Genomic DNA, 26,473 nt, shown 5'->3' with positions numbered 1-26,473 from the left:
CTCGTACACCTCCGCTCATGGCATATTACCATTAAAATGAAACTTTTCCAGCAGAATATGACGCTCTAAAAAAAAAAACTCCATCGGCACTGGTAACTATGAAAAACACGACTGAGCACTAATGGTACACTCAACAATTTACACTGACATTTGAAGGATCACCTGACATTAAAGACTGACGTAAGAACGCTGGAGGAACATCAAATTTTAACACGGAAGAGTTTTTTTTGTCTCTCTCAAATTAAAGCAATATTTCTTAATCTTGTTGTTTTTTTTTTTTTTTACTGTACAGTTGCCCCAGGTGTTTATCAGGTGTGATGCCTGCTCATCTGACCTTTGACCTCGGCACTCAACTGCTGCCAGTTTTCTTTCAATGCCATGAGATTTCTGAATTCTACATGCAGGAACCGATGCATTCCTTTTTTTTCCTTTTTTTTTTTTAAACAAAACAGATATGGCAGACACGGCCAAACATTGAAACTTTGGAGGGCATTGAGGGGAAAAAAAAGCACAATATCATCAAGGGGAATAAAAGGTTTGATCAAAGCGTGCGTTTACACACGTTCATTTAAATATGGACAAAACCAACATTGGGTTATTTTTGTTATTAGATTTAAAATGCACGGACCCTATTTGACCCAGTGTTCATATATACATATGTTTTTATGAATGAATATTTTTGCATATAAAAGATAATAAAAGACTGACTAGACAGATTAGATAGTTTAATAGACAGATTGACACGTGTAGTCATTCGTTCCTGTGTATTTGATGACTAGCTTCCAGCAGTATCTGGCTGCAGACTTGCATGCAATCTGAGACACAAAGCACTCAGCGGAGCTAGTGAGGTCACTGTGAGAGGCGGGGTTAGGGGTGCACACTCACTGACAGCCTAGATTTAGCCTGGTTTTAACCAAGCCGTCTATTAGACTTTTAACCCTTATGTATTGTTCATATTGTTCAAGTGGCTGTTTTTGCCCCCAATGACCTCCATTATAACTAAACTTGTTTTAATTGCAAAGCCATGACACCAGATAGTAACTCATTCTTTATTGTTGGTGGTTTCCCTGTTGGGATGAGATAAAATGAGTCATTTTTACTTTTGATGGTCAGTTGGCACCTTTAAACACCCCAAAAAAATGCTTGCTGGGATGGTACCAAGAGGCTGTGCTCACTTCTGGACAGAGGGGGTGTAGACTTGCAGCTAGTGCCGATAAGTGGTGCAGACGCTGAGGCTGTTCTGTATGCGAGTGTTGAGGTTTTGAAACATCAGCTGACAGCGTGTAGGTAGAGAGTAGCAGGTTCTGGGAGTAGATGAGCTTGTCACCGGTGTAGACTTTGACCGACTTGTGAAGTTACTCACAAGACCTCCGCTTATGGGACATTACCATTCAAATGAAACGTTTCCAGCAGAATATGACGCTTCAAAAAACTCCATCGGCACTGGTAACTATGAAAAACACGACTGAGCACTAATAGTGTACTCAACACTTTACACTGACATTTGAAGGATCACCTGACATTAAAGACTGAAGAACGCTGAAAAAAACCCATCAGATTTTAGCCCAGAAGAGTTTCTCTTTTCCTAAATTAAAGCAAAACTTCATGATATTGTGTTTATGAATTCATTCGTGTGTGTGTGTGTGTGTGTGTGTGTGTGTGTGTGTGTATGTGTGTGTTGCACTGCTGGAGTGAAGGTTAACCAGTCCACACAGTTCATGCGGCTATAATCTTTATTATCTTTTATTAATAAACTATGTACAATATTTACACGTCGGCTCCAGGTCTCTTGGATGAAGGTCTCTCAGCGACGTGGTCTCTTCTGGTCGCCGCGCGTCTCTGGTGAAGATGGGGAGCGGGACCGTTTCCCTCCGGCGTCCCGGACCGAAGATGCCGCACCTGCTGAGGACGAGGAGGGCAAAGGCTCGGTCTGGCAGGAGAAGGACGGCCTCTTTCTCTTCTCAGCAGCATAGGCCTCACTGAACAGATCGAGCGCAAACACACACAAGCAGACATCATGTGAGATTTGGACAAACACTAGAACATGCGGCTATGCCAAGTACAGTTTACTCACGCGTCTATGATGGGAATGACGTATCGGCCGCTGCCGTCTATCATGACTCCCTTTCGGTCTGGGTCGTCCACCTCCAACAGGAAGCTGCGGGGAATCCCTGTGCTCTTCCGGATGCGCTTGTGCGGCGCGGAGCGGCTGCCCTGTGAATTGAGGAGTGACAGTCAAACTCTGAGCAAACAATCTGACTGATGAGGACAAGAGCTCAAGTTCACAGCAACCGTGAGCTTGGAAAACCCAGTTACCACATTAGTGGGGCAGTGCCTAATGTGGTGTCCCGGGATCCCAAGCAGCCTCATGGCCTCACTAGTGAACATCAGAACCATGAGAATCAGCTCAGACATCTCTCACAAAGCAAACCTGTCAGTGTCTGAACGCTCACCTGCTGGAGTAGTAGCACAGGCTGGACTGGTACATCACCGCTTTCAGCTTGTCCTCCTCTGACGCCTTTGCCTCAGCCAGATTCTCAGTCTGTTTCACAGGCATTTGCACATTTGAATCTTTTTCACCCTCAACCCTTCAAACAATCTCAAATCTCCCTAAGAAGCTGAGTGCGTGTGCGTATATTGTGTGCTTTACATTGCTATTGTGCTATTCATTTGTTCAATACCTTCAACAACTGCTCCAGTGAGAGGAGTGAAGGATCAGCTCTAGGTGAAGGTTCACGCCAGCGTCCAGCTTGATGTCTGCAAAACAAAGGAGCTTGTGTGACTAAAACACCAGGGACAGACCAGGAGTCTTCATATAACATCTAACAGAGGACGCGTGTGCTCATTTGACAGCACTCACCCAACAAATCTTCTGTTTGAGGACTTCAGTCCCGCCGCAGGGATCCGTCTGATGATGACCGACGTGTTTTTAGGGATGAGAGCATCATCTGTGTATTCTGACAGCAAAATAAAATCAGAATCAGCACATAATTATGGAGCACGGTATACTTTGAGAGCCATTAGCCTTTTAAAACAGCCAAAACATCCCTACATGTCAGCATCAGCACCACCTTACAGCTTCCAGAAGTGTCTGATGTAACGCATCTAATGTTAGCGTAGAACAGTTGAAGTGTCTTTTCCTCAACTCACTTTCATCAGTCTGGGCGTTGCTGATCTTCAGCTGGCAGAACTTCAGCCTCTTGCTCCTCATGATCTGCCGCTTCAGCTCCCCCGCGCTGATGTTGAGGCCTTCAAACTGGAGCGAGTCGTAGGTGAGTCGACTCTGGAACCTGTAGTGAACACAAGACATACTGAACACAAACACAAAGCACAGCGTAATAAAAAGGGTCAAACCTGAGTGATGGGAACAGCAGGCGATCAATCGACGTATCCAACGATCAATAATATCGATAATCTGGAAAAATTGTCACGGAGGACGCAGAGATCAGATGCCAATCGACACAGCGAGATTCAAACAACACCCACAGGACGGTTGTCATGGATGCTGATGATGAACACGTGACGCATGCGCTGTACAACTTCCGGCAATATTATCATTACTAATATTAATTTTATTGATAGTAGTAGTAAAATCATTGCGATAAGTATAATAAAATAAACAGCAGAACAGTTGGCCATCTCTGAATAATACACAGCGACGTTTCCCTGCACGAACGATTCAGGCCTTCGCCAAGAAGACTCGGGTGAGTCGATGATTCAGGGATTGATTCAACTGTCCGTTCATCCTATTGGCTTCTTTGGCTGAATGAATCGTTCAATGCTTTACTCAAATAAAGCGGCCTCTTGCTGCCACCTATTGGGGGTTTGCTTTTTTGTTTTCAAAAGTACTTTGACACTTTTTTAAAGGCACCTTTAAGTTCATTTTTGCACAAAAGCTCGTCTCTGTGCGTTCCAAATGGTTTGAAATTTCCTTAGCACATGGTTTTCTTGATGCGTTTGAAATTTTCAATGTAAATCCACTCGTACTTGCATTTGATCTTTATTATGCCTAGTGCAGTTTTTTCACTGATCCCCACCTTGACCATTTACCTGAATTGAGTGTGTAAGTGTGTGTCGGCGCACTGCTCTATAGCGGTCCTGTAGTCGGATGGCGGTACTGCACCCTGACACACACTTGACGCAATTCACACACTCTGCCTACTGCACATGCGCAATCTCATAAGTGAATCCGACTTTAATCAACTTAATTAAGATCTATCATCAAATTATTCGAATTTTTGGGTAAGTTAGAATGTTTTTCACCATCATAATGTAATAAAATAGGTTATATGACAAATACTTATGTTGCATATTTTGACAGTTATCAGGTATAGTTAATTAAATGTTTTAACGAATTTCCTGGGTGTTTTAATCGATGTTGTTTCAAATTACGTATTAATATAACACTGATAAGACACAAACTACAGTTCGGTATGTAATTTAACTTGTTTACACGAGTAAAAGTTACTCGCGCTAATGTGCTAACGTGCTAACTGCCCGGTGCTACGTGAGTCAGAGGCCGGGGTGGAGTGCATGAGCCGCGGTCAGACAGTCACCAATCACCGGGCGGCTAAATGGATCGACGGAGGATAAAACCATTAAAAGATGCGGAGAAACACATCACCAGCTCCACTGACAAGACCCATTCACTGGAAACCGAATATATAGAAGGTTACTAAGGTATGTTTTCATAGTTCTTGTATCGTACTTTTTAAATGGTTAATTGCTTTAAACATTTAACGTTAATCCTGAAATAACACTATTATATACTATTTATACGTTAATGTAGTAATATAACGTTAGAGGTTATAATTAAAATGTGGGGCTATCTGGTCCTAGAAATGTACTTAATTTATTGTTCTATGACGTGTAGAAACGTTTTATTTTAGATAAATAATTATAATACATAAATGTTCACTGTGTGTGTTTTATTTATTTATTTGCTGTCAACTGGTAGCCTTTTACAATAAGGTTAAATTAGTTAATGCTGGTTAATGCATTTACTAACATGAACAATAAATAATACTTTATTACAGTATTTGTTCATGTTTGTTAACTTTAGTAAATGAAAATAAAGTTGTTCATTACTAGTTGAACACGCACAATGCATTAATTATTGCAATGCATTATTACTGGTACAAGCATGAATGTAGATTTGAATAATGCATTAGTAATTAGTAAATGTTAAACTGATTAATAAATGCTGTACATGCATTGTTCATTACTAGGTCATGTTAGTAAGTACATTAACTAATAAAACCTAATTGTAAAGTGTGACCTGTAAACAATCGAAGTGGAAAAAAAGTTCTTTAAAACTGTCCTAAGAAAGAAGAACAGGTGTTCAATAGTATTAGAACAACATTGAGGAAAGGTTCTGATCCACTTCAAAAGGTTTACTGTATTTATAATTCACACACAGAGAGGATGCTAATGTGAGGTTTTTGTAGTTTTTGAACCCTACACATTTCATTAAATCTTTTAGGTCAGAGTTTGCGTTGTCCACATTTATTAAAGGAAGTTTTGTGGTTGAGTACAAATGATAGAGCTTGTGGAAGCAAAGCATATATGAGATATAATAAAAATACTGTCTTTATGTTTGACTTTATATGGTAAAACAAGAACGTTCGAGGTTACAGAAGTAACCCTTCGTTCCCCGAGGAGGGGAACGGAAGTGCCATGAATGGGAGGATTCGGATCAGAAGCCGCTTATCTGGAGAGTATTGAACGGGCCAATGAATGAAATTAATTGGCAGCGTAAGCTTGCGCAGGTGTGCGACATCTGCAATTATCTCAGCATATAAGCACACCTGAAGCCAGCAGACGCCATCCTTTTAAGCTGAAGAGACTTTCAAACAGCTAAGGGACAGTCATTATGGCGACGGAATATGGCACTTCCGTTCCCCTCCTCGGGGAACGAAGGGTTACTTCTGTAACCTCGAACGTTCCCCTTCGGTTGGGGAACTTCAGTGCCATGAATGGGAGAATATGGAAAGCGCCATAATGACTGCACCTTACCAACACCCCCGATGAGGAGATAGTCAAGCAAGCGTGACACACCCACATCATGGGGGGCGCGGTCCTCCAACGTGTCCCTGGCCCTAATTTATCCTACTTCAACAGAAGTTTTACGGATTAGATATATTTTTTGGGAAGTCGTGAGCATCTAGATAATTCTAGGAAATACGACAGTACGTTGGGAAGCGTGCAATCCCGATAGGGAGGACGCTGCGGAGGCCATCCGTTACCCAAGGGGGGGATAGATGGCAGAATTTACCTATGGACTAGCCCTAAAAAGGGGGAGTACGCATAGCAAAGAGTGGTTAGCGGAGAGGGAAGACACGGGTCCGCCCAGGGGGGGGACTTAACCGTGGCGGAATAAGCATATGGGATCGCCTAGTGGGGATCACGCATAGCAGGCACCTATACCCAAAACGCGGGCTGACCAGCGGGCAGACCTACAACGTAGTGGGCCAGCAAGTGACTCCTCCGCTGAGTCAGTGCTGGGGGCCACGGAGGAATCTGCAGGGCTCACCTGACGGGGAACTTTACTGACAGATAAAAAAGGCGCACGTACCTCCGTGTTAGGGAGAATGGCGCAGTAAGCGTGTTTCAACACCCTACCGAGTTGTCTCCTCAATCACCAAAGGGTTACCTAATACCCTTGAGGAAACCGGCTCCACTCGCAGATTGTAAAACCTTGCAAATGTGTTGGGTGTCGCCCAGCCCGCAGCTCTACAGATGTCTGTTAGAGAGGCGCCGCGTGCACGCGCCCAAGAGGATGCAACGCTCCGAGTGGAGTGTGCACGTACTCCCGGGGGACACGGCTGACCTCGACTCGAATAAGCGAGTGAAATGGCATCCACAATCCAGTGGGATAATCTTTGTTTCGATACGGCACTTCCCTGCTGCCGACCGCCATAACAGACAAAGAGCTGCTCAGATGATCTAAAATTCTGAGTACGGTCCACATAAATGCGCAGAGCGCGAACTGGACAAAGTAAAGAAAGGGCTGGGTCTGCCTCCTCCGGGGGCAGCGCTTGCAGGTTCACTACCTGATCTCTAAAGGGGGTGGTAGGAACCTTGGGCACATAACCGGGGCGGGGTCTCAGGATAACGTGAGAGTAATCCGGCCCGAATTCCAGGCACGAGTCACTGACCGAAAATGCCTCCAGGTACCCGACCCTCTTGATGGAGGCCAACGCAACCAGCAGAGCTGTCTTCAGGGACAGAAATCTTAGAGATACTGATTCGAGTGGCTCAAAGGGATCGGATCGCAGACTCGTGAGAACGAGGGCGAGATCCCAAGAGGGCATGAGAGGGGGGCGAGATGGATTAATTCGCCTAGCACCCCTAAGGAACTGGATGACCAGGTTATGCTTTCCCACGGTGCCGCCAGCTACCGCGCTATGATAAGCGGAGATGGCGGCCACGTAAACCTTGAGAGTGGAGGGCGACAGCCTGCTGTCCAACTTCTCTTGAAGGAAAGAGAGCACAACACTAATCTGGCAATTTCGGGGGTCTTCTCTGTGAGAGACGCACCATTCAGTGAATAGACTCCACTTCAGGGCGTAGGCGCGCCTCGTGGAGGGGGCTCTAGCCTGAGTGATGGTATTAACCACCGCAGTCGGTAGGTTACCTAAGTCTTCCTCGCGTCTAGGGACCACACGTGGAGGTTCCAAAGATCGGGGCGAGGGTGCCAGATGGTGCCCTGTCCCTGAGAGAGTAGGTCCTCTCTCAAAGGGATCCGCCAGGGGAGGGCCGTCGCGAGGAGTGAGAGCTCTGATATCCAGGTCCGGTTGGGCCAAAGGGGCGCAACTAGCAGAACCTGTTCCTCGTCCTCCCTGACCTTGCACAGAAACTGCGCGAGCAGGCTCACTGGGGGAAACGCATACTTGCGCATGCCCCGAGGCCAGCTGTGGGCCAGTGCATCCGTGCCGAGAGAGCCCTCGGTCAGGGAAAAAAACAACTGGCAGTGAGCGTTCTCGGGGGAAGCAAACAGATCGATCTGGGCCTCCCCGAATCGCGCCCATATCAGCTGAACAGACTCGGGGTGGAGTCTCCATTCTCCAGGGCGTAACAGCTGTCGTGAGAGCGCATCGGCTGCACGATTGAGCGTGCCTGGGACGTGAATGGCGCGCAGCGATTTCAGCCGCGGGTGACTCCAGAGGAGCAGACGGCGGGCGAGCTGAGACATGCGGCGAGAGCGCATACCCCCCATGCGGTTGATATACGCCGCCGCCGCCGTACTGTCCGTCCTGACCAGCACGTGTTGCCGCTCCAGCACCGGTAAAAAGCGGTGGAGAGCGAGGAACACTGCCAACAGCTCTAGGCGATTGATATGCCAATGCAGCTGGGCACCCTTCCAGAGGCCCGCAGCCGCATGCCCGCGACACACGGCCCCCCAACCCGTGTTGGAAGCGTCTGTTGAAACAACAACATGGCTGGACGCCTGTCCTAGAGGCACACCGGCCTGTAGGAACGAGGGGTCGTTCCAAGGGCTGAGGGCGCGGCGACACAGCGCAGTAACCGAGACCCGGTGTGTGCCCGCGTGCCATGCGCATCTGGGGACCCGATCGTGAAGCCAGTGCTGAAGTGGTCTCATATGGAGCAACCCGAGCGGCGTGACGGCGGCTGCGGATGCCATATGCCCCAGGAGCCTCTGAAAGAACTTCAGTGGGACCACTAGTTGCTGTCGAGCTCCCTCAGACAGTTCAGCAACAGGCGAGCGCGTTCCTCGGAGAGGTGCGCTACCATGGTGATCGAGTCCAGCTCCATCCCGAGAAAAGAAATCCTCTGCACGGGGGCGAGTTTGCTCTTTTCTCGGTTGACCTGAAGCCCCAGTAGGCGGAGATGCCGAAGCACCTCGTCCCTGTGCATAATCAATTGCTCCCGCGAGTGGGCTAAAATCAGCCAGTCGTCGAGATAACCGAGTATGCGAATGCCCGCGAGCCGAAGGGGCGCTAGGGCACCCTCCGCGAGTTTGGTGAAGACCCGCGGAGACAGAGAGAGCCCGAAGGGGAGGACCTTGTACTGCCACGCTCGACCCTCGAACGCAAACCGCAGAAATTGGCGGTGGCGTGGAAGAATGGAGACATGGAAATACGCGTCCTTCAGGTCTATGGCTGCAAACCAATCCCGAGGACGAACGCATTGGAGAATGCGCCTCTGCGTGAGCATTCTGAACGGCAGCTTGTGCAGACAGCGGTTCAAAACGCGCAGATCTAGGATTGGCCGTGACCCACCGCTCTTTTTGGGTACGATGAAGTATGGGCTGTAAAACCCACTCTCCATCTCGGCTGGAGGAACCGGCTCGATTGCACCCTTCGCCAGGAGGGCAGCAATCTCCTCTCGCAAGACAGGGGCGGACAGGGGGTTGACCCTGGAGAAATACACGCCCGTAAACTTGGGGGGCCGTTTCGCGAACTGAATCGCGTAACCGAGTCTGATTGTGCGTATGAGCCACCGCGAGGGGCTGGCCCGCGCTAACCAGGCAGGCAGAGCCCTCGCTAATGGAGTCATCGCTACAATCGCTGACGTACCAGCGGTGGGGCAGCGCGGAGTGGGTGTGCTGATCCGGGAAGCACGAGGGTCCCGCGGAAAAGCTGGAGGAGAGCGATTCGCTCTGGCTCCGCACCCTGACTCCGGAGAGGGGGCTGGAGGGCTGAGGGAAGGGAGACCGTCCCCCCAGCGCTCGTGAGCCACTGGCGAAGCACGTAGAGTCTGCGAGCCGGAAGGCAGCGCGTCCCGGACTGGCAGAACTCGTGCAGTCACATCCAGGGAAGGGAAAAAGTGCTCTTTTACTGATGTTTTGGTGGCACTGAAAAGTACCGTTGTTATCGGGGCCCCGCCCTCCAGCGGGGAAAGAGCCAGTTTCCTCTTCTCCGGATGGCCTGTCTCAGGGACGCTTCGCGGTCCGTTTACCGGACTTAACGGCGCCCTGGGCAGGAGGGGCTGCCTGCTTTCGAGGTGAACGCCGCGCCCGCTTGGCCGGAGGCGCAGGCGGGGGCGGGGCAGCACTCGTTGGCGGGCGCCCTCGGCGAGGAACAGCGGAGGTGGATGGCTCGGCGGGCGGAGCGGGCTTACGGCCACGCCGATAGATGACATTGCCCATCGCATCCGACTGCTCTTTCACCGCCTTGAATTCCTGGGTGAATTCACCGACGGTGTCGCCGAACAGGCCAGCCTGGGATATGGGCGAGTCAAGAAAGCGAACTTTGTCAACGTCGCGCATATCGGCCAGGTTTAGCCAGAGGTGGCGTTCCTGAACCACAAGTGTGGACATCGTCCTCCCCAGCGCACACGCGGCGGACTTAGTAGTCCGAAGAGCATAGTCGGTCGCGGTGCGCAGCTCATGTAATAAGCTTGGGTTGGACCCGCCCTCGTGCAGCTCGGCCAGCGCCTGCGCTTGGTAGCGCTGGTAGGTGGCCATCGCGTGCAAAGCAGAAGCAGCCTGGCCCGCAGCCTTATAAGCTCTGGCTCCGAGGGAGGCAGACAACCTACAGGCTTTGGACGGGAGGCGGGGCAAACCCCGCCACGTAGAGGCGCCGCGCGGACAAAGATTGACCGCGATAGCGCGCTCCACTGACGGGATCGCCTCATACCCCCTGGCAGCTCCGCCGTCAAGGGCGGTGAGGGCGGAGGCACTCGCAGCACGGGCAGAGAAAGGTGCCCTCCAGGACTGCGTGAGCCTACTGTGCACTTCCGGGAAGAAGGGGACGAGAGGCTTCGAAGGCTTCGCCTTCTGGTCCTCTACGTAGCACCCATCTAGTCGGTCCGGCCGCGGAGCTGGGGGATAAACCATCTCCAACCCCACGGCCGAAGCAGCCCGGGAAAGCACGGCTAACATGTCCGCTTCAGGATCCGATTTGACAGCGCTCACCTGCCCGGAGGGGGCGAGCGGGTCCGGATCTTCGTCGGACAGTGAAAGCCCACCCTCCGATGCCGCGGAGGACATCTGATCTCCGGTGTCAGCGAGTGTGAGAGCTACCATCTGGTTAGACGGATCACTCTCACCACCCGAAGCTTGGGTGGAGCGCCGTGAGGAGCGAGAGGTCCGCGAGCCCGTGGGCGGCGGATTAGCTCCCGCTGAAACCCTCAGATCTGCCCGAGCGCCCGCTGCTTTTTTAGAACAGGAGGCAACTGGGGTGGCTCGCTCTCTTGCGAAAGTTAGCCGCGATCTTAGCTGTGCAACGGTCATGGCATCGCAATGACGACATGAACCGCCCGCGAGCACCGCATTAACATGCTGGACCCCCAAACATGCAATGCAGTGATCGTGTCCATCATCCGGAGACAGGAAACCCCCGCATCCAGAAACGCACAGTCGGAGCGCCATCCTGAAAAGGACGTGCTGCACGACTGTGTTGCTCTTTTAGGAAAGTTGCAACTATACGCACCGCTCTGGAGGACCGGACCCAAAGGACCGCAGGCAAGGGAGTAACCCAGCTCGACCGTCTGCCACCGCGAAGACCCACTCTGGACCGGGAGACACACTCGTTCGCTCTGAAGTGCTGATCAGCAAGAGGAACCCTCATCGACTCACTCAGAAAGGATCTGAAGCGAAAAGGATGGCGTCTGCTGGCTTCAGGTGTGCTTATATGCTGAGATAATTGCAGATGTCGCACACCTGCGCAAGCTTACGCTGCCAATTAATTTCATTCATTGGCCCGTTCAATACTCTCCAGATAAGCGGCTTCTGATCCGAATCCTCCCATTCATGGCACTGAAGTTCCCCAACCGAAGGGGAACAGGTGGTTAAGTGTTTTCCCCATTCAAATGTACATGTATATATTATATTCATTGTGTTTGTATTCATGCCATAGTTTAGCTTTTTATTGCTATGAGAGGGCATAATTAAAATGTTGCTTGCTCTTTTCTCTTAGTTTTGCAGCATTGATGCCGATCATGAGGACGATCTGCACCCTAACTGCACTGTCAGTAAGATCGTTGTTCAGAGAAAACCTCATTTGTGCCTTTTTGCAATCAGGGATATTTTCTTTGGAGAGGAAATAACGTTTGACTATGGCGCATGTGATTGGCCTTGGAGAAAGGTTTGACATTTTGATTACTTAATACATTAATCCTTAATACATTCAGCAAAGCTAAGAGTTTTTTAATGTTAATATAGATTAAGGGTAAATCTGTTCAAAAATAAAGAGTTTGCATCATCCATAAGAGATAATGAAATCAATCTCTTAATATCTTCTTCTTGTCTTAATGGGTAAAAAAGTTTAATTAATTGGGTAATGCTTTACTTTAAAGGGGGGTTCATAAGACTGTCATGAAAGCTTTATAGTCATGACATGACTTATATAACAAAGCTGTTTTTAAATAGCTTTCATTGAAGGATGCCCATATGACTGCAGAAGAAAACTGCTCCGACAACTCTCTGATGAGGTTTGTTTATTAGTATTATTATTATTAGTAGTAGTAGTAGTAGTAGTAGATGTTGTTGCTGTAGTAGTGCATTTAATTGTAATTATTTAACTTAGTGTGTGTCCTAATTTATGAACATATGCAATAGTGTAACATTGTGGGGACCAGAGGCATGTTAGAGAAGCTGTGAAACACACTTAGTCCTCAATACACACACAGTACGGTCTGACATAGTGGGGACCAGGAGCCCTGAGTACTACTGTCTAATTATTATTTTGTGTTTTTTATATTGACGAGAAGAAGAGAACTGCTCTGCTCCAGTAGGAGACCCACAACCCTCTGATGAGGTGTGTTTAAATTTAATAATAATAATAATTATTATTAGTAGTAGTAGAAGTAGAAGTGTGTGTCCTAATTGGTGAACGTATGCACTAGTGTAACATTGTGGGGACCAGAGGCATGTTAGAGAAACTGTGAAACACACTTAGTCCTGAATACACACTCAGTACGGTCTGACATAGTGGGGACCGGAACCCTTGAGTACTACTGTCTAACTAATATAAATTTTTTTATTTTCAGCTTATATTGAAGGATGACCATATGACAGAGGAAGAGAACTGCTCTGCTCCAGTACGTGACCCACAACTCTGATAAGGTGTGTTTAATGTTGTTGTTATTTTTATTAGTAGTAGTAGTAGTAGTAGTAGTAGTAGTAGTTGTTGTTGTAGTAGTAGTGCATTTAATTGTAATTATTTTCTTAATCAAAATCTAGAAATGAAATAGAGTGTGTGTCCTAATTGGTGAACCCATGCACTAGTGTAAAATTGTGGGGACCAGAGGCATGTTAGAGAAGCTGTGAAACACACTTAGTCCTGAATACACACAGTAAGGTCTGACATAGTGGGGACCGGGACCCTTGAGTACTGCTGTCTAACTAATATATTTTTTTTTATTTTTTTTATTCAGCTTTGCTGAAGTATGACCGTATGACAGAAGGAGAGAACTGCTCTGCTCCAGTACGTGACCCACAACTCTCTGATGAGGTGTGTTTAATGTTGTTGTTATTATTTTTATTAGTAGTAGTAGTTGTAGTAGTTGTTGATGTAGTAGTAGTAGTGCATTTAATTGTAATTATTTAACTTAATCAAAATATAGAAATGAAACAGAGTGTGTGTCCTAATGTATGAATGTATGCACTAGTGTAACATTGTGGGGACCAGAGGCATGTACCAGAGGCATGTTAGAGAAACTGTGAAACACACTTAGTCCTGAATACACACAGTAAGGTCTGACGTAGTGGGGACCGGGACCCTTGAGTACTACTGTCTAACTAATATATATATATATTTTTTTTTATTATTCAGCTTTTATTGAAGGATGGAAGGATGACCATATGACAGAGGAAGAGAACTGCTCTGCTCCAGTAGGAGACCCACAACTCTGATGAGGTGTGTGTATAATAATAATAATAACAATTATTATTATTATTATATTATTATTATTAATATTATTAGTTGTAGTAGTAATAGTAGTTGTTGTTGTAGTAGTGGTGTATTTAATTGTAATTATTTAACTTAATCAAAATATAGAAATGAAACAGAGTGTGTGTCCTAATTGGTGAACATATGCACTGACATTGTGGGGACCAGAGGCATGTTAGAGAAGCTGTGAAACACACTTAGTCCTCAATACACACACAGTACGGTCTGACATAGTGGGGACCACGACCCTTGAGTACTGCTGTCTAACTAATATATATTTTTTATATTCAGCTTTTATTGAAGGATGACCATATGACAGAGGAAGAGAACTGCTCTGCTCCAGCACGTAACTCACAACTCTGTTATTGCATATCAGATTCAACGAACCGTTTACTACGGATTTCATGTAATTTTGATAACTGTGCATTAATCAGATGTCATCAAGCTGCTGTGCCGTCAGCCAATCGTTGTATTGCTGATAATGATTTTGAGGATCGATAGATCTGTCACAACACACAGTCACAACACCTCTCAGATCAGTTTAATCTGATTCGCAAACTTTTTTGAAGAACCAAATTAGCCTAAGATGAGTTATCAAGATTAAAAGATCCAGGATCTGTAATATATTCTTAGATTATTTAAGCGAGGTCCGAAGAACAGACCCCTGGACCCTTGAGTACTACTGTCTAAATTATATTTTTCAAAATAAAAATTATAAATTATATATAAAAATATATAAAATATTTTTTATAAAATATTTATAAAATTATATATAAAATATATATTTTTAATTATATACAGTTGAAGTCAGAATTATTAGCCCCCTTGTTTATTTCTTGTGCTAAATTTCTGTTTAATGGAAAGCAGATTTTTTAAACACATTTCTAATCATAACAGTGTTAATAACTCATCTCTAATAACTGATTTATTTTCTCTTTGCCATGATGACAGTAAAAATTATTTGACTAGATATTTTTCAAGACACTTCTATACAGCTTAAAGTGACATTTAAAGGCTTCACTAAGTTAATTAGGGTAACTAGGCAAGTTATTGGAGGGATAATAATATTGACCTTAAAATGGTTCATAAAAAATTAAAACTGCTTTTATTCTAGCTGAAATAAAACAAATAAGACTTTCTCCAGAAGAAAAAAATATTATCAGAAATACTATGAAAAAATTCCCTGCTCTGTTACACATCATTTGGGAAATATTTGTAAAAAAGTTTTAAAAAGGTGGGCTGACTTCAACTGTATATACTTTCATATATATATATATCATTTCATATAACCATCATTATACAATAACTTGACTAATTACCCTAACCTGTCTAGTTAACCTAATTACCCTAGTGAAGCCTTTAAATTTCACTTTAAGCTGTATAGAAGTGTCTTAAAGAATATCTAGTCTAATATTATTTACTGTCGTCATGGCAAAGAGAAAATAAGTCCATTATTAGAAATGATTATTAGAAATAGTTATTAAAACTATTATGTTTAGAAATGTGTTGAAAAAAATCTTCTCTCCGTTAAACAGAAATTGGGGAAATAATAAACAAGCTGTCTAATAATTCAGGGGGGCTAATAATTCTGACTTCAACTGTATATAAAGAGTTTCATTGCAGAACGAGATATATCCATTTAAAAAAATGTTGGTAATTTTGACATTATTTTTCAGGACATCAACAGTCAAGTTCATTCACAATTTTTGTACATTAAACTATAACTTGAGCTCAGTGAAGGCCAGGAACACAATATTTTCAAATCCAGGATATTTTTTATTTAATTTTATGTCTATAATTAAGTAAAAAAAGACATGCCAAAATGCTACATATTAATCCAACCCACATTGTCAAACATGGAATAATATATGCAAAGATTGATTAATAATAATAAGATTCTAAGTTAGATTTGGCCAGAATGTACACAACATAACATAACATAACTTTTTTTTTTTTTTTTTTGCAAAACGCTACATCCACCTTAGGCTATATTATACTACATTAATACCATTACCAAAAGCTAGTGAATCAATGTTTTGTTTGATAAGTAAGATTAAGTTAGTTAGATAAATGACCTTTAGCTTGGTACAGAAAGAGTGGGGGGCGGCTCCTTCCACACCGCTGCAGAAAACCAAACCTGTATGATTAGAGCGGGCGGAGCTGAGTCCGTGACACAAACTTGCCTCGCTATGTCATATTTAATGAATTATTTCACTGTAATAATAATAATAGCTTATTTATTTGGTTGTGAAAAAGCTAAACCGTTTTCTCCATAACAACATGTGCCCTTTAAGTTCCTTTGTAATAAATCAACAACAACAAGAATTAATTTTAAATAATAGGTGCAACCACATAAATAAATCTTCAGATAGGCTACTCAGCTACATTTAAGAAATTATTTAAAAAATAAACTTATAAAGAACACTTGCAGACAGGTATCTTGTGATGGGGAGTAGGAAAAAAGGCGCTCCTAGGCCTTCTCTTGACATCAGCGGAGACTCGTTCCCTGCTGCATTTGTGTATTGTTGACGCAGAAGTATCTTATTCTGGTCCACTTTTGTGGCCTTTTTATAATTTTTTGTGAAGTTGAAGACTTCATCTTCTATCGCTAAATCAATGAGCAAACTCTGAGCACTTCACCGGCGATGACTCTCTTCCCAGGGGATGCTGAGCTCGCGCCGCATCCTGAACGCTCTCTAACTGTTATATCGCACTTTGTAAAGAAACTGGTCTGACGGATATTGCGTTTTGTGAAAAAAAATACGTTTTGTACTTGGCCTAAAATGTGCATTCTTAAATGTTATTAATGGCAGCAATTGACACATAGATTAAGGTACATCTGAACAGTGATTTCCAATAATAAAATCCAAATGTCAAAAAATGCCGTTTATCGCATTTTGCAACCGAACTCTTCATATGTATGTGTGTGTTATGACTGTATGACTGCAGAAGAGAACTGCTCTGTTCCCACAACTCAGTTTTTCTGGGACTTGAAAACAGACGCTCAGCAGATTTTAAAGGGGGGAATCTTGATCAAATCGTGGGTTTACACACAAACATGTAATACAGTGCCAGATTTTCTGGATGTTATATACACATTTGTATTTGCAAACATATACCATATTGTTTTAAATGATGTATTTTTGTGTGGGTTTTTACATTCAGAGAAAGTTACAGTGGATCGTGATTTTGGAGGAGGTGAAGTCCAATCTAAAAGGTAAAAATATTATTTATTTTTCTAATCAGATTTTTTCTTTTTTCAGAATGTTTATTTTTATCATGATATGTATGTGCTATGTTTGAAAACTATTTTTAAGCTACCATCACACGCTTTTACCCATTAAAAAGAACAACACAAAATCAAATAAATATTTTGGTAAGCTTTATGCAGAGAAGTCAACTCTCAGACTTGATTTTTACTTTCAGAGTCCCCTCAAGTATCATCACCATGGTACAGTGTCTGTGAAGATAGTGATGCAGACCCAGCATTCACAAAAAAGAGAGGTATGATCATTAAAGTTAATTTGTGACTGACTTGTTTTATTGTACAAGTCCAAATGCACAAGCTCATTTACATAACATGTAGGGTAAAACAGGACAGAAGCACATTACTTCCATGATGATTTCAGTACAGTTGCACTTGATGTCTCATTTCATGTTAGTTAAACAATATTGCTAAATACTTTGGAAAAATATACTAATTGCATATCTGGTTACACTTTATTTTGATAATTTACTTTACTACTACTACTAACTACAAGTAACTGCAACTACTTGTCAACTAACAGTATTAGACTGTCTGTTAGAATCAACACTGCTAATGCTCTACTAAATTTATATAAGAATTAGTCATATTGTACTAATTTTGAGCGTAACCTAACAGTCTGCTGTACTATTTACTGAGACCAATGAGAGTTGGTTTTATTGAGGTAACCTTAACTGTCAGCTAATACTCTACACTCTAAAATTAATAAAAATAAGTAAGAATAATTAAATTAGCAGTTTTTCATAATTTGTTTTTATGAAATCTGTTTGTTTCTGCTTTTGAATTGCATTATGGGATCTTGATCTTTCTTCCAACAACTTTTAATCTTAAAAAGTAAAAAAAAGTGACTTTTTGTTTGGGTTGTTGTTGTATATTATGCTACAGAAACCTTGTAATAAACTGCCGGTACATTTTCTGTTATTCTAAAGACTTATTTATCTCTATATATTATTTCTTATACATTATATTATTTCAAACTACTAAAATGTCAGTAAAAGTCACTTTGTTAAACTGTAGAGTTGAATTTTCAACATCAAAAGTGCACAGAGCAGAGATCAACATCCCATAATGCAATTCACCACCACAAAAAAACAAACAAAAAAAAAAAACACTTGTAAATCACAAAATACAGGAACTGGTAATGAACAGATATCTGTTACAGTGTAGTGTTTTGAGCTAAACTTGAGCTAACAGTCTGCTAATACTCTACTGATAATCAGATGAGCGTTAGTCTTATTGAAATACTCTAATACATAATACTTTACGGTGAGATAATTAACGTAGTTGCAGAGTTACGCATAGTTAGAAGAATGTCTAAACTGGACTATGGAATAAAGTGTAACCCCATTAACCAGTTTTGGAGTTATTAGGAAGTATTTTTAAATCCATCTCCATCTTAAGTATTTTTAATAATAGGCAAGACATATTTTTCTAGCATTTTCTATCACAATATTAAACTAACATAACAGCACATGTTGTAAAAATGACTGAACATTTATGCAACTAAAACCACTTTTTTATATTTTAACCACCCATAGGTCCCATAAAGAGAAGATCCTGGAGCAAACAGGAAGTACATGCTGTGGTGAAAGCTGAACCATTGGCTCTAAAAACCAGAGATTGGTCAGCTTTGGATTTTTATATTAAAAACTGAATCTCGGCTCTTTAGATAAAAAATCTGAATAACACTTTTATAGTAAGTATACACTATACATCATTAGTTTAGCACTAACTCTACATTAATAGACTTTAGGAAGCAGTTTATAAATACAGCTTCAAACGCTGTATTCTTGACTTGACTTAATTGTATTTTCATGCTTTGTTACTGATTCATTTTTCATTACTATATTATGTATTGCATTATTTACAAACTATTTGTATATAAGAGTAGTTGGTGGTTTTTAAGATAATTCAGAATGAGTTATTAAATGATTAATAAACTATTCAAATGAGCATTTATACATGTTATATTCAGGCATATAGTAATTGTAACCATGTGTGTTAGTAAATGCTATAATAACACAACTTCATGCAGTTTTGTGACCTAAGGACTGTTTATAGTTGATAAATCCCTTATAAATGTCAATTTAAGGCTCAGTATCTAATGAACAATAAATCTTTGCAATCTTATTTAAAAAATTCTGTAAAGTTTAAACATTGCAAAATAAAAATACAACATCATTTCAAAACAACAATTAACAATATGACAAGATTCATTTCAGTGTTTCTGTGATGTTTGCACTGTACAGTAATTTTATATTTTGATAAGATTGCAAAGATTTATTTTTCATTAGATAGTTTCATTTGTGTATCTTGAAATTAATGGAAAAAAATATATATATATATATCTTCTTTGGCCTTAGTCCCGTATGATTGCGGGGTCGGCTCTTTTTGGAACAAGGCCTTCAGTTTTAGACTTGTCCATATGATAACGACTTTTTTACACCTTCCGGCCAGCCTGTCATATGGGCCTGTCACACTCATACACTAAGGGACAATTTAGCCTTCCCAATTCACCTGTAGCATGTCTTTGGACTGTGCCTTTGCACCCGGAGGAAACCCACACGAATGCAGGGAGAACATGCAAACTTCTCACAGAAATGCCAACTGAACCGAGGTTCAAACCAGTGACCCAGCGACCTTCTTGCTGTGAGGCGACAGCACTACCTACCGCGCCACTGCTTCACCATATATATATATATATGTATATATATATATAAAGCTATAAATCACTCCCCCTTTTAATTTATTTCTTTTTTTCTGTGTAGAATATAGCTGAGATTTTAATTGTCATTTATAAGGGATTTATAAAGCATCAATAGTCCTCACTTTAGATTAGCTCACAAAACTGCATGAAGTTGAGTTAATAAAGCATTTATTATTAGACAGAGTAACCATTACTATATGCCTGATTAATAAGATATATAAATGTTGGGTAACACTATAATAACTGCACACAATGAATTATTTATGAAACATTAGCAAATAGTTAGTTGAACGTTTGTTAAGCATTAACGCTACATTAATAGACATTAGTAAGCAGTTTATAAATTATATTTATAAATATAAATTACAAATATTATTGACTTATAAGCACAATTATAATGTGCTTAATGATTGTTTTCATACTTGGTAAATAATGCAATACTTAATTTAGTAATGAAAAATACATCATTAACAAACCAGATATTTAAAAGTAGTAGGTGTTTTTTTTTTTAGATAATTCAGAATGTGCAAGTAAATGATTAATAAACTATTCAAAATAACATTGATAATTCTTATTATTCAGGCATATAATAAGTTGTTTAGTATGTTAATAAATGCTTTATGAACTCAACTTCATGCAGTTTTGTGATCTAATCTAAAGCGAGGGCTATTCATGCTTTATAAATCCATTATAAATGACAATATAAGGCTCAGTTACATTATATACAGGGAAAAAATGACTATTAATTTCTACTTATTACAAGATGCTCAAATGAAACTGTATCAAATGAAAAGTAAATCATTGCAATTTTGTCTAAATATAAAATTGCTTTACACGTAATGTATTGTTAAATTATTATATTGTTGTTTTATCAAATGATGTTGTATTTCGACCAGAGATGTATAAAGTACTAGAGACCCATACTTAAGTAAAAGTACAAGTGCTTTATCAAAAATTGACTTGAGTAGAAGTAGAAGTGCTCTTTAAGCACCATACTTAAGTGGAAGTACAAAAGTATTCAACATTTTTTGTACTTAAGTATTGCAAGTAGTTTATTTCAAAATTTACTACTCAAGTACTGAAAGTAAAAGTACAAGTATTGTGTAATGTAGTTATTAAAGAAAGCAGTCAAAATACACTAATTGTTTTGTTTATTTTAAAAATCTTTTTTGGGGTACTTGATTAAGCAGAACGAAAAGAAACAGGGCTTACGATACTGTTTTTCTCTGTAAATAGTTTATATGGTACAAGAGCTCACATCGTCAGGCCCTTTTACCAGAAAATCCCTTCACTGATGAGATAATTCAGCATGTTCACTCACATACATACTCTCACTCTCTCTCTCTCTCTCTCTCTCTCATACACACACACACACTGCCATGCACACACCTAAATGTACACTCTCTCCCCACTCTCACACATTCATACACTCTCACACACACAGTTCTCTCTCTATCTCTCTCTCACACACACATTTTTGTGAATTGTGGGGACATTACATAGGTTACACACACACACACAGACGCAAACACAGGTACAATCACACTGTTGTTTTCTCTTACTCACACATTATTCACTCTCACTCACACACACACAAACACACACTCACACTTTGGGAGTTTTGAAGTTTGATTGGTTAATACCACAATAAACAGGAGTTCTGTCTTCTGGAAGCACTCATGAAACTAAACTAAACAAGCAAACTAAATCCTGCTTCACTAATTCACTTGATTTTGATTTTATTGTAAAAAAACAGGAAAATGTGTATATTACTGTGTTAATTGAAAATCTGAAATATTTTATGGCTTATGGCTATGATTTAGTAATAATTTTTTTTTATTATGTTTTTAATGAAATTGTTCTTACAGTTCATATTTTCTGTAGTATATTTATTAATTCTGGTACTTTTACCATAAACCAACATCTCAACCATTTGGTAGAGGCTGATATTTTAGAAATAATGTGATGTGTTGAATAAAAATGCACTGATTGTGTTAACTAGCGACATTAGGAGTTAAGAAATGCAATCAAAAAATTTCTATTGCTTTTGTCTTGGTGTGACAGTTAAAGGGTTTTTTGTAATAAAATTTTGTCGTTTAATACAGCAGTCAGATATACGAACTGTGCCCTTAATTTGACCTGCTCAAAGAAAACACTCTTTCTGGATGTATCAAACAAAACTCATGCACAGAAGACAGCACGAGCATTTACAGCTAATAAACTCATGTCAATATTATCCCGCCTGCTTATTGAGCGCTGACCGGTCTTACACGGCTATGATTGGTTATTGTCCTCAACAGAAAGGGCTTTAGAAATATAAGCGCTGTTCAGCCATGGCGGGAAGAATACGTGATTATCACAGGTAATAGACACAGTGGAGAAAACTTAATTGCACATGAGACACGCTCATGTCTGGATCCACAGCCTAACAGCTAAGAAGAGAGGAAAAGTTACCTTACAAACTGGCTAGCGGGTCAAATGTCCAAAGTGAGAGAGCGAGAGATAGGCAGAGGTGAAGTTTTACAACATTTCTCCCTAATAGTAAACTAGCGGCTGGTATGCTGTGCCGCCTCGCCCTCGCGCCTCCGTCCTTCGCCATAGTATTGCGACATCGCGCATATGAGATAAATGACGTCATCACGTAATAACCGGTTATGACCTATTACTGAACTGATATCAATCATTTTGACACCCCTAGTAACGAGTAACGATGCAGCACATAAAAAATCTATCGGAGTAAAAGTATCAAACTCATGGAAAATATGTACTTAAGTAAAAGTGGAAGTAGGAGAAAAAAATAATACTCCAGTAAAGTACAGATACTGCCTTTTAGTACTTAAGTACAGTAGTGAAGTAGTTCTACTTCGTTACTATACATCTCTGATTTCGACACTCCTGTTATTCAGCAATGTTTAAAATTTACAGTAATTGTATTTGTTTAGGTATGATTGCAAATACTTATTGTTTATTTGATACACAGTAGGTAGTGCTGTCACCTCACAGCAAGAAGGTCGCTGGTTCGAGCCCTGGCTGGGTCAGTTGGCATTTCTGTGTAAAGTTTGCATGTTCTCCCTGTGTTGGTGTGGGTTTCCTCCAGGTGCTCCTACATGCGGTACAGGTGAATTGGGTAGCCTAAAATGGTCCGTAGTAAATGAGTGTGTATGTGTATGGATGTGTCCCAGGGATGGGTTGCAGCTGGAAGGGCATCCGCTGCATAAAAACGTGCTGGATAAGTTGGTGGTTCAATCCGCTGTTGCGACACCGAATTAATAAAGAGAGAAAACCAAAATGAAAATAAATGAATAAATGAATGATTCTGAGCCTTTAATTGTCATTTATAAGGGATTTATAAAGCATCAATATTCCTCACTTTAGATTAGATCTCAAAACTACATGAAGTTGAGTTAATAAAGCATTATTTAACATGCAGAAAAACGTATTATATACAGGGCTCCAAACCGGTTCAAGGAACGGAAACGAAAAACAGAATCAAATGACATTTTTCAGGAACAGAAACGAAAACCGAAAAAAAAAGATCAACTTTAATCGTTCTGAACAGAAATGTTTACAGTTAAACGGTTAATAATGTTATTTTATCGTTCTCTTTATTATATTATTTTTGGGAGACAAAAAGCATTAATTTAAAGCATGTGAACAAATGCGACGGTGACGCTCGTTTTTATATAAACTATAAATGTCTGGCCGTGATGCGTATTTAGGCCTATGCCAGTCTATAAAAGATAATGTAGCTTAAAACACTTTAAAATTTTAGAGAACGTAATACAGTTTGCACAACCAATGTTTGGTCTTAATAACCTGCCCATAATTAAACGTCATGTAGCCTACTTTTTGATTACTTGACCAGCGGATTAATGGCAGCACCAGCGGATAAACGAGATCTGAGCATAATAGGTATGACCAATATGTGCATAACCAATATGCAAAGTCAAGAGAGTGCACGACTCCATAGGGTAACGTAGCCTAAACTGCGCACACTTGATTATGTAATGTGTGAAATCGTGGACGCATCTCAAAGAGCAAAGCATAACTTATTAAATGCCCATGCTTAATCGGTCATCGATAAGGTCTATCGGTTTTAAAGGGTTACCGACAATAAATCAATCGAGTAATCGTTAGCATCCCTAGTTTAATCAATGAATGTGTTAAATTTTATATTTATATTAAAGATGAATAAGGCAAGAATATGATAATGATACTTTTTAGATTTTTACACCTACAAAAATATCTTGTGGTGGTGCACTTGTTTAATAAAAATCTTTGTAAATAGGTTATCTGTAAAAAACGCAATCAGAGCCAATGACATGTAGAAGTAGTGTTGCCTAAACGGCTATTAAATTTCTAATAAAATTAAAACCAAAGTATAAATCATTGCATTTTTCGTTTGATAAAAATATACAGAAACGAAATAAAATCATAAGGATGCTAGTTTGTAATTTATGTTAATAATAAATAAATGACATGCTTAGACTATAAGCTTAACGGCTATACGCTGCCAATAGGCCACTAATAAATATTATTTTACTTTGTACTGGATTATAATGTATATTTTACTATAAAAACTAAATATAGCATGTCTTACTGTCATTTAAAACAAGTAATTCAAAATACACATCAGAACTGTAGACCTGCAGTGTGTAAACTGTATACAGGGGGTGTTGGTCAATCAATAGCCTACAGCACATAATTGAACTAATTATGATGCTAACTGTAATTTAGCTCTTAATATAGGCCTACGATATATTTTCTGGTGTTTAATTTTGCATGAGCAAATAGCAGTATAGCCTAAAGTAAATTTTTTAAAAAGATTTTACTAATATTAATAATAATGGATATAATAAATTTAAATAATAATTGCACTGTGCAGTGTTACTAAATATTTGTATTAGGCTACATGACTGAAAAACTATTTCATAACAATTTTCATAATTTTTACTGCTATTTCATATTATACAACATCTAAATGTAGGGCCGGGCCTGCGCTCGATACCAAGGAGTGGGGCTGTGTGTAGAGTGAACCGATTGGATTTTCTTTTTTTTTTTCTTTTTTTTTTAGCCCTGATTATATGCCTGAATAGTAAATGTATAAATGTTCATTTATATAGTTTTTTAATCATTTATTTACTCATTCTTAATGATCTTAAAAAACACCAATTATTCTTAGACAGTTTGTAAATAATGCAATACTTCATTTAGTTATGAAAAATGAATTATAAACAAAGTATGAAAACACAAAAATTGAGCACATTACACATGCTTATAAGTCAACAATAGAGCATCTAGCTGTGTTTATAAACTGCTTACTATTAATGTAGAGTTAATGCTTAACAAATGATGTCTATTTGGAGTTTTGGTGGCTTGGTTATATGATGAAGGTCTCTTTGCATTTGTGGGGTTCAGTTCTTTATTAATATATTTTAAAATATTTTTAATGTTTTTTTTTTCAAATAGTTAAAATACGACAGAAACAGAAATAGAACATACTGGTGGGTTTTAAGAGTTTACCCAAAAATGTACATTATATTATTAATTACTTGCCCTCATCTCACTCTAATCCCCTGAGACCTTCATTCTTCTTCAGACTCAAAGGAAGATAACTTAGATGAAGTGCAAGAACTCCTCATCCTCCATAGACAGCAAGGGATTGAAACAATTTGAAGGAGAGGAATTAATAAAAGAATCTTCATTTTGAGGTGAACTAACCGTTTAATATTATTTGCTATTGCACTTAACTAAATGTGCACGCAGACATGGAAGAGTTATGTGGAAGCTTGTTATACCCAATGAGAACTGCTTTTAGACAAGCAAGAGAGTTTCATGGATTTTGTGTTTACTGCTTTTTTTTGTGTTTAAAGGTTTTGTGGAAATTATTTATAATAAATATAACATTTATTAAATCTATTCTGGACCATTTCCTGTTTGGATCTTGAGGTTCCTTCTGTATTCAAATTACATTTTTTATAAACTGACCTGCTCTTCAAATGAAAATTCTAAAGCAGTTTACTGTCAAATTACTTGATTGAGGTTTAAAATTTAATATTAGTAAGGGTGCTGATCTGATCCCCACGTTGCCTAAAAACCGGTAATGTGTGTGTAGAACTGGTCCTTACTTTGACTAAAAAACGGTAATGTGTTTGTAGATCTGGGGCCTCATGTATCAACGCTGCGTACGCACAAAAACTTTGCGTACGCCAGGTTTCACGCTCAGAATCGCTCACGTTTGGATTTACTAACGATGAACTGAACGTGGGAATGTGCGCAGCTTCACGGCAGCTTTCTGGCAGGCGTACGCACATTTTTTGTGCGTGTCTGTTTTATTTCCATTGGCGACTCCTAGAGGCAGTTGTGTTAAATTCCTCTCTACAAAGTGTCTGAGCCTTGCAATGGCAGCTGTATGAGACGGGTTCATATAGTAGGTATGTAACATTTCCATACCATACAGTTGACCAGCTAAACATTAAAGCGCAAATTGCAGCAGTCGCAATGTAATCTATTTACTAATCTAATCTATCAATTATTTATTATTATATGTACTGTATTATTCCACTTGTTATTCAAAATAGCAAGTTTATTTATATATTTATATCCGGCGCGTACTGTTTTAGACAATAATAATTAGTGACTGGG

At 40.6% G+C, this 26,473-nt stretch overlaps 1 protein-coding gene and 1 long non-coding RNA gene across 5 annotated transcripts in view; one reads left to right on the top strand and one right to left on the bottom strand.

Annotated features, from left to right (window-relative positions):
• Positions 1–1,717: 1,717 nt before the first annotated feature.
• LOC141375793 (E3 ubiquitin-protein ligase RBBP6-like) lies at positions 1,718–4,864 on the bottom strand. 3 transcript variants are annotated; one of them, XM_073910719.1, is made up of 7 exons: positions 3,151–4,779; positions 2,861–2,957; positions 2,682–2,757; positions 2,454–2,542; positions 2,317–2,377; positions 2,075–2,214; positions 1,721–1,979 (listed from the first exon to the last, which is right to left on the bottom strand). In XM_073910719.1, exons 1-7 carry the CDS (start codon positions 3,308–3,310, stop codon positions 1,805–1,807), a joined length of 798 nt encoding a protein of 265 aa, XP_073766820.1. In that variant the 5' UTR covers positions 3,311–4,779; the 3' UTR covers positions 1,721–1,804. The 3 variants fall into 3 exon arrangements, with proteins under 3 accessions (XP_073766821.1, XP_073766820.1, XP_073766822.1); XM_073910721.1 differs by having other exon boundaries at positions 3,053–3,491; XM_073910720.1 differs by lacking the exon at positions 2,317–2,377 and having other exon boundaries at positions 1,718–1,979; positions 3,151–4,864.
• Positions 4,130–26,473, top strand: part of LOC141375795 (uncharacterized) — a 56,599-nt gene continuing 34,255 nt past the window's right edge. The window contains exons 1-14 of one of the 2 annotated variants that reach the window (XR_012384603.1): positions 4,130–4,242; positions 4,513–4,680; positions 11,883–12,050; positions 12,335–12,396; positions 12,676–12,722; positions 12,955–13,030; positions 13,342–13,418; positions 13,740–13,823; positions 14,148–14,202; positions 17,022–17,073; positions 17,283–17,360; positions 18,660–18,817; positions 25,298–25,332; positions 25,428–25,539. This is a non-coding gene — a long non-coding RNA (uncharacterized lncRNA). Of the gene's footprint in view, positions 4,243–4,512; positions 4,681–11,882; positions 12,051–12,334; positions 12,397–12,675; positions 12,723–12,954; positions 13,031–13,341; positions 13,419–13,739; positions 13,824–14,147; positions 14,203–17,021; positions 17,074–17,282; positions 17,361–18,659; positions 19,448–25,297; positions 25,333–25,427; positions 25,540–26,473 lie in introns of those variants that run through there. The other variant, XR_012384604.1, reaches the window with a different exon arrangement.

The sequence above is a fragment of the Danio rerio genome, chromosome 8, assembly GCF_049306965.1.
Source record: "Danio rerio strain Tuebingen ecotype United States chromosome 8, GRCz12tu, whole genome shotgun sequence".
NCBI classification, from domain to species: Eukaryota; Metazoa; Chordata; class Actinopteri; order Cypriniformes; family Danionidae; genus Danio; species Danio rerio.
The sequence above is the reverse complement of the archived record's forward strand: the minus strand, read 5'-3'. Positions and strand labels throughout refer to the sequence as shown.

What these genes read in the sequence shown, in the direction of transcription:
- LOC141375793 (XM_073910719.1), bottom strand. Translation starts at nt 3,310, where the DNA reads ATGTCTTGTGTTCACTACAGGTTCCAGAGTCGACTCACCTACGACTCG. An exon ending in TCAAACAGAAGATTTGTTGG is followed by an intron (nt 2,758 to 2,860) that starts GTGAGTGCTGTC and finishes TTTGTTTTGCAG; the next exon opens with ACATCAAGCTGGACGCTGGC. An exon ending in GTCATTCCCATCATAGACGC is followed by an intron (nt 1,980 to 2,074) that starts GTGAGTAAACTG and finishes CGATCTGTTCAG; the next exon opens with TGAGGCCTATGCTGCTGAGA.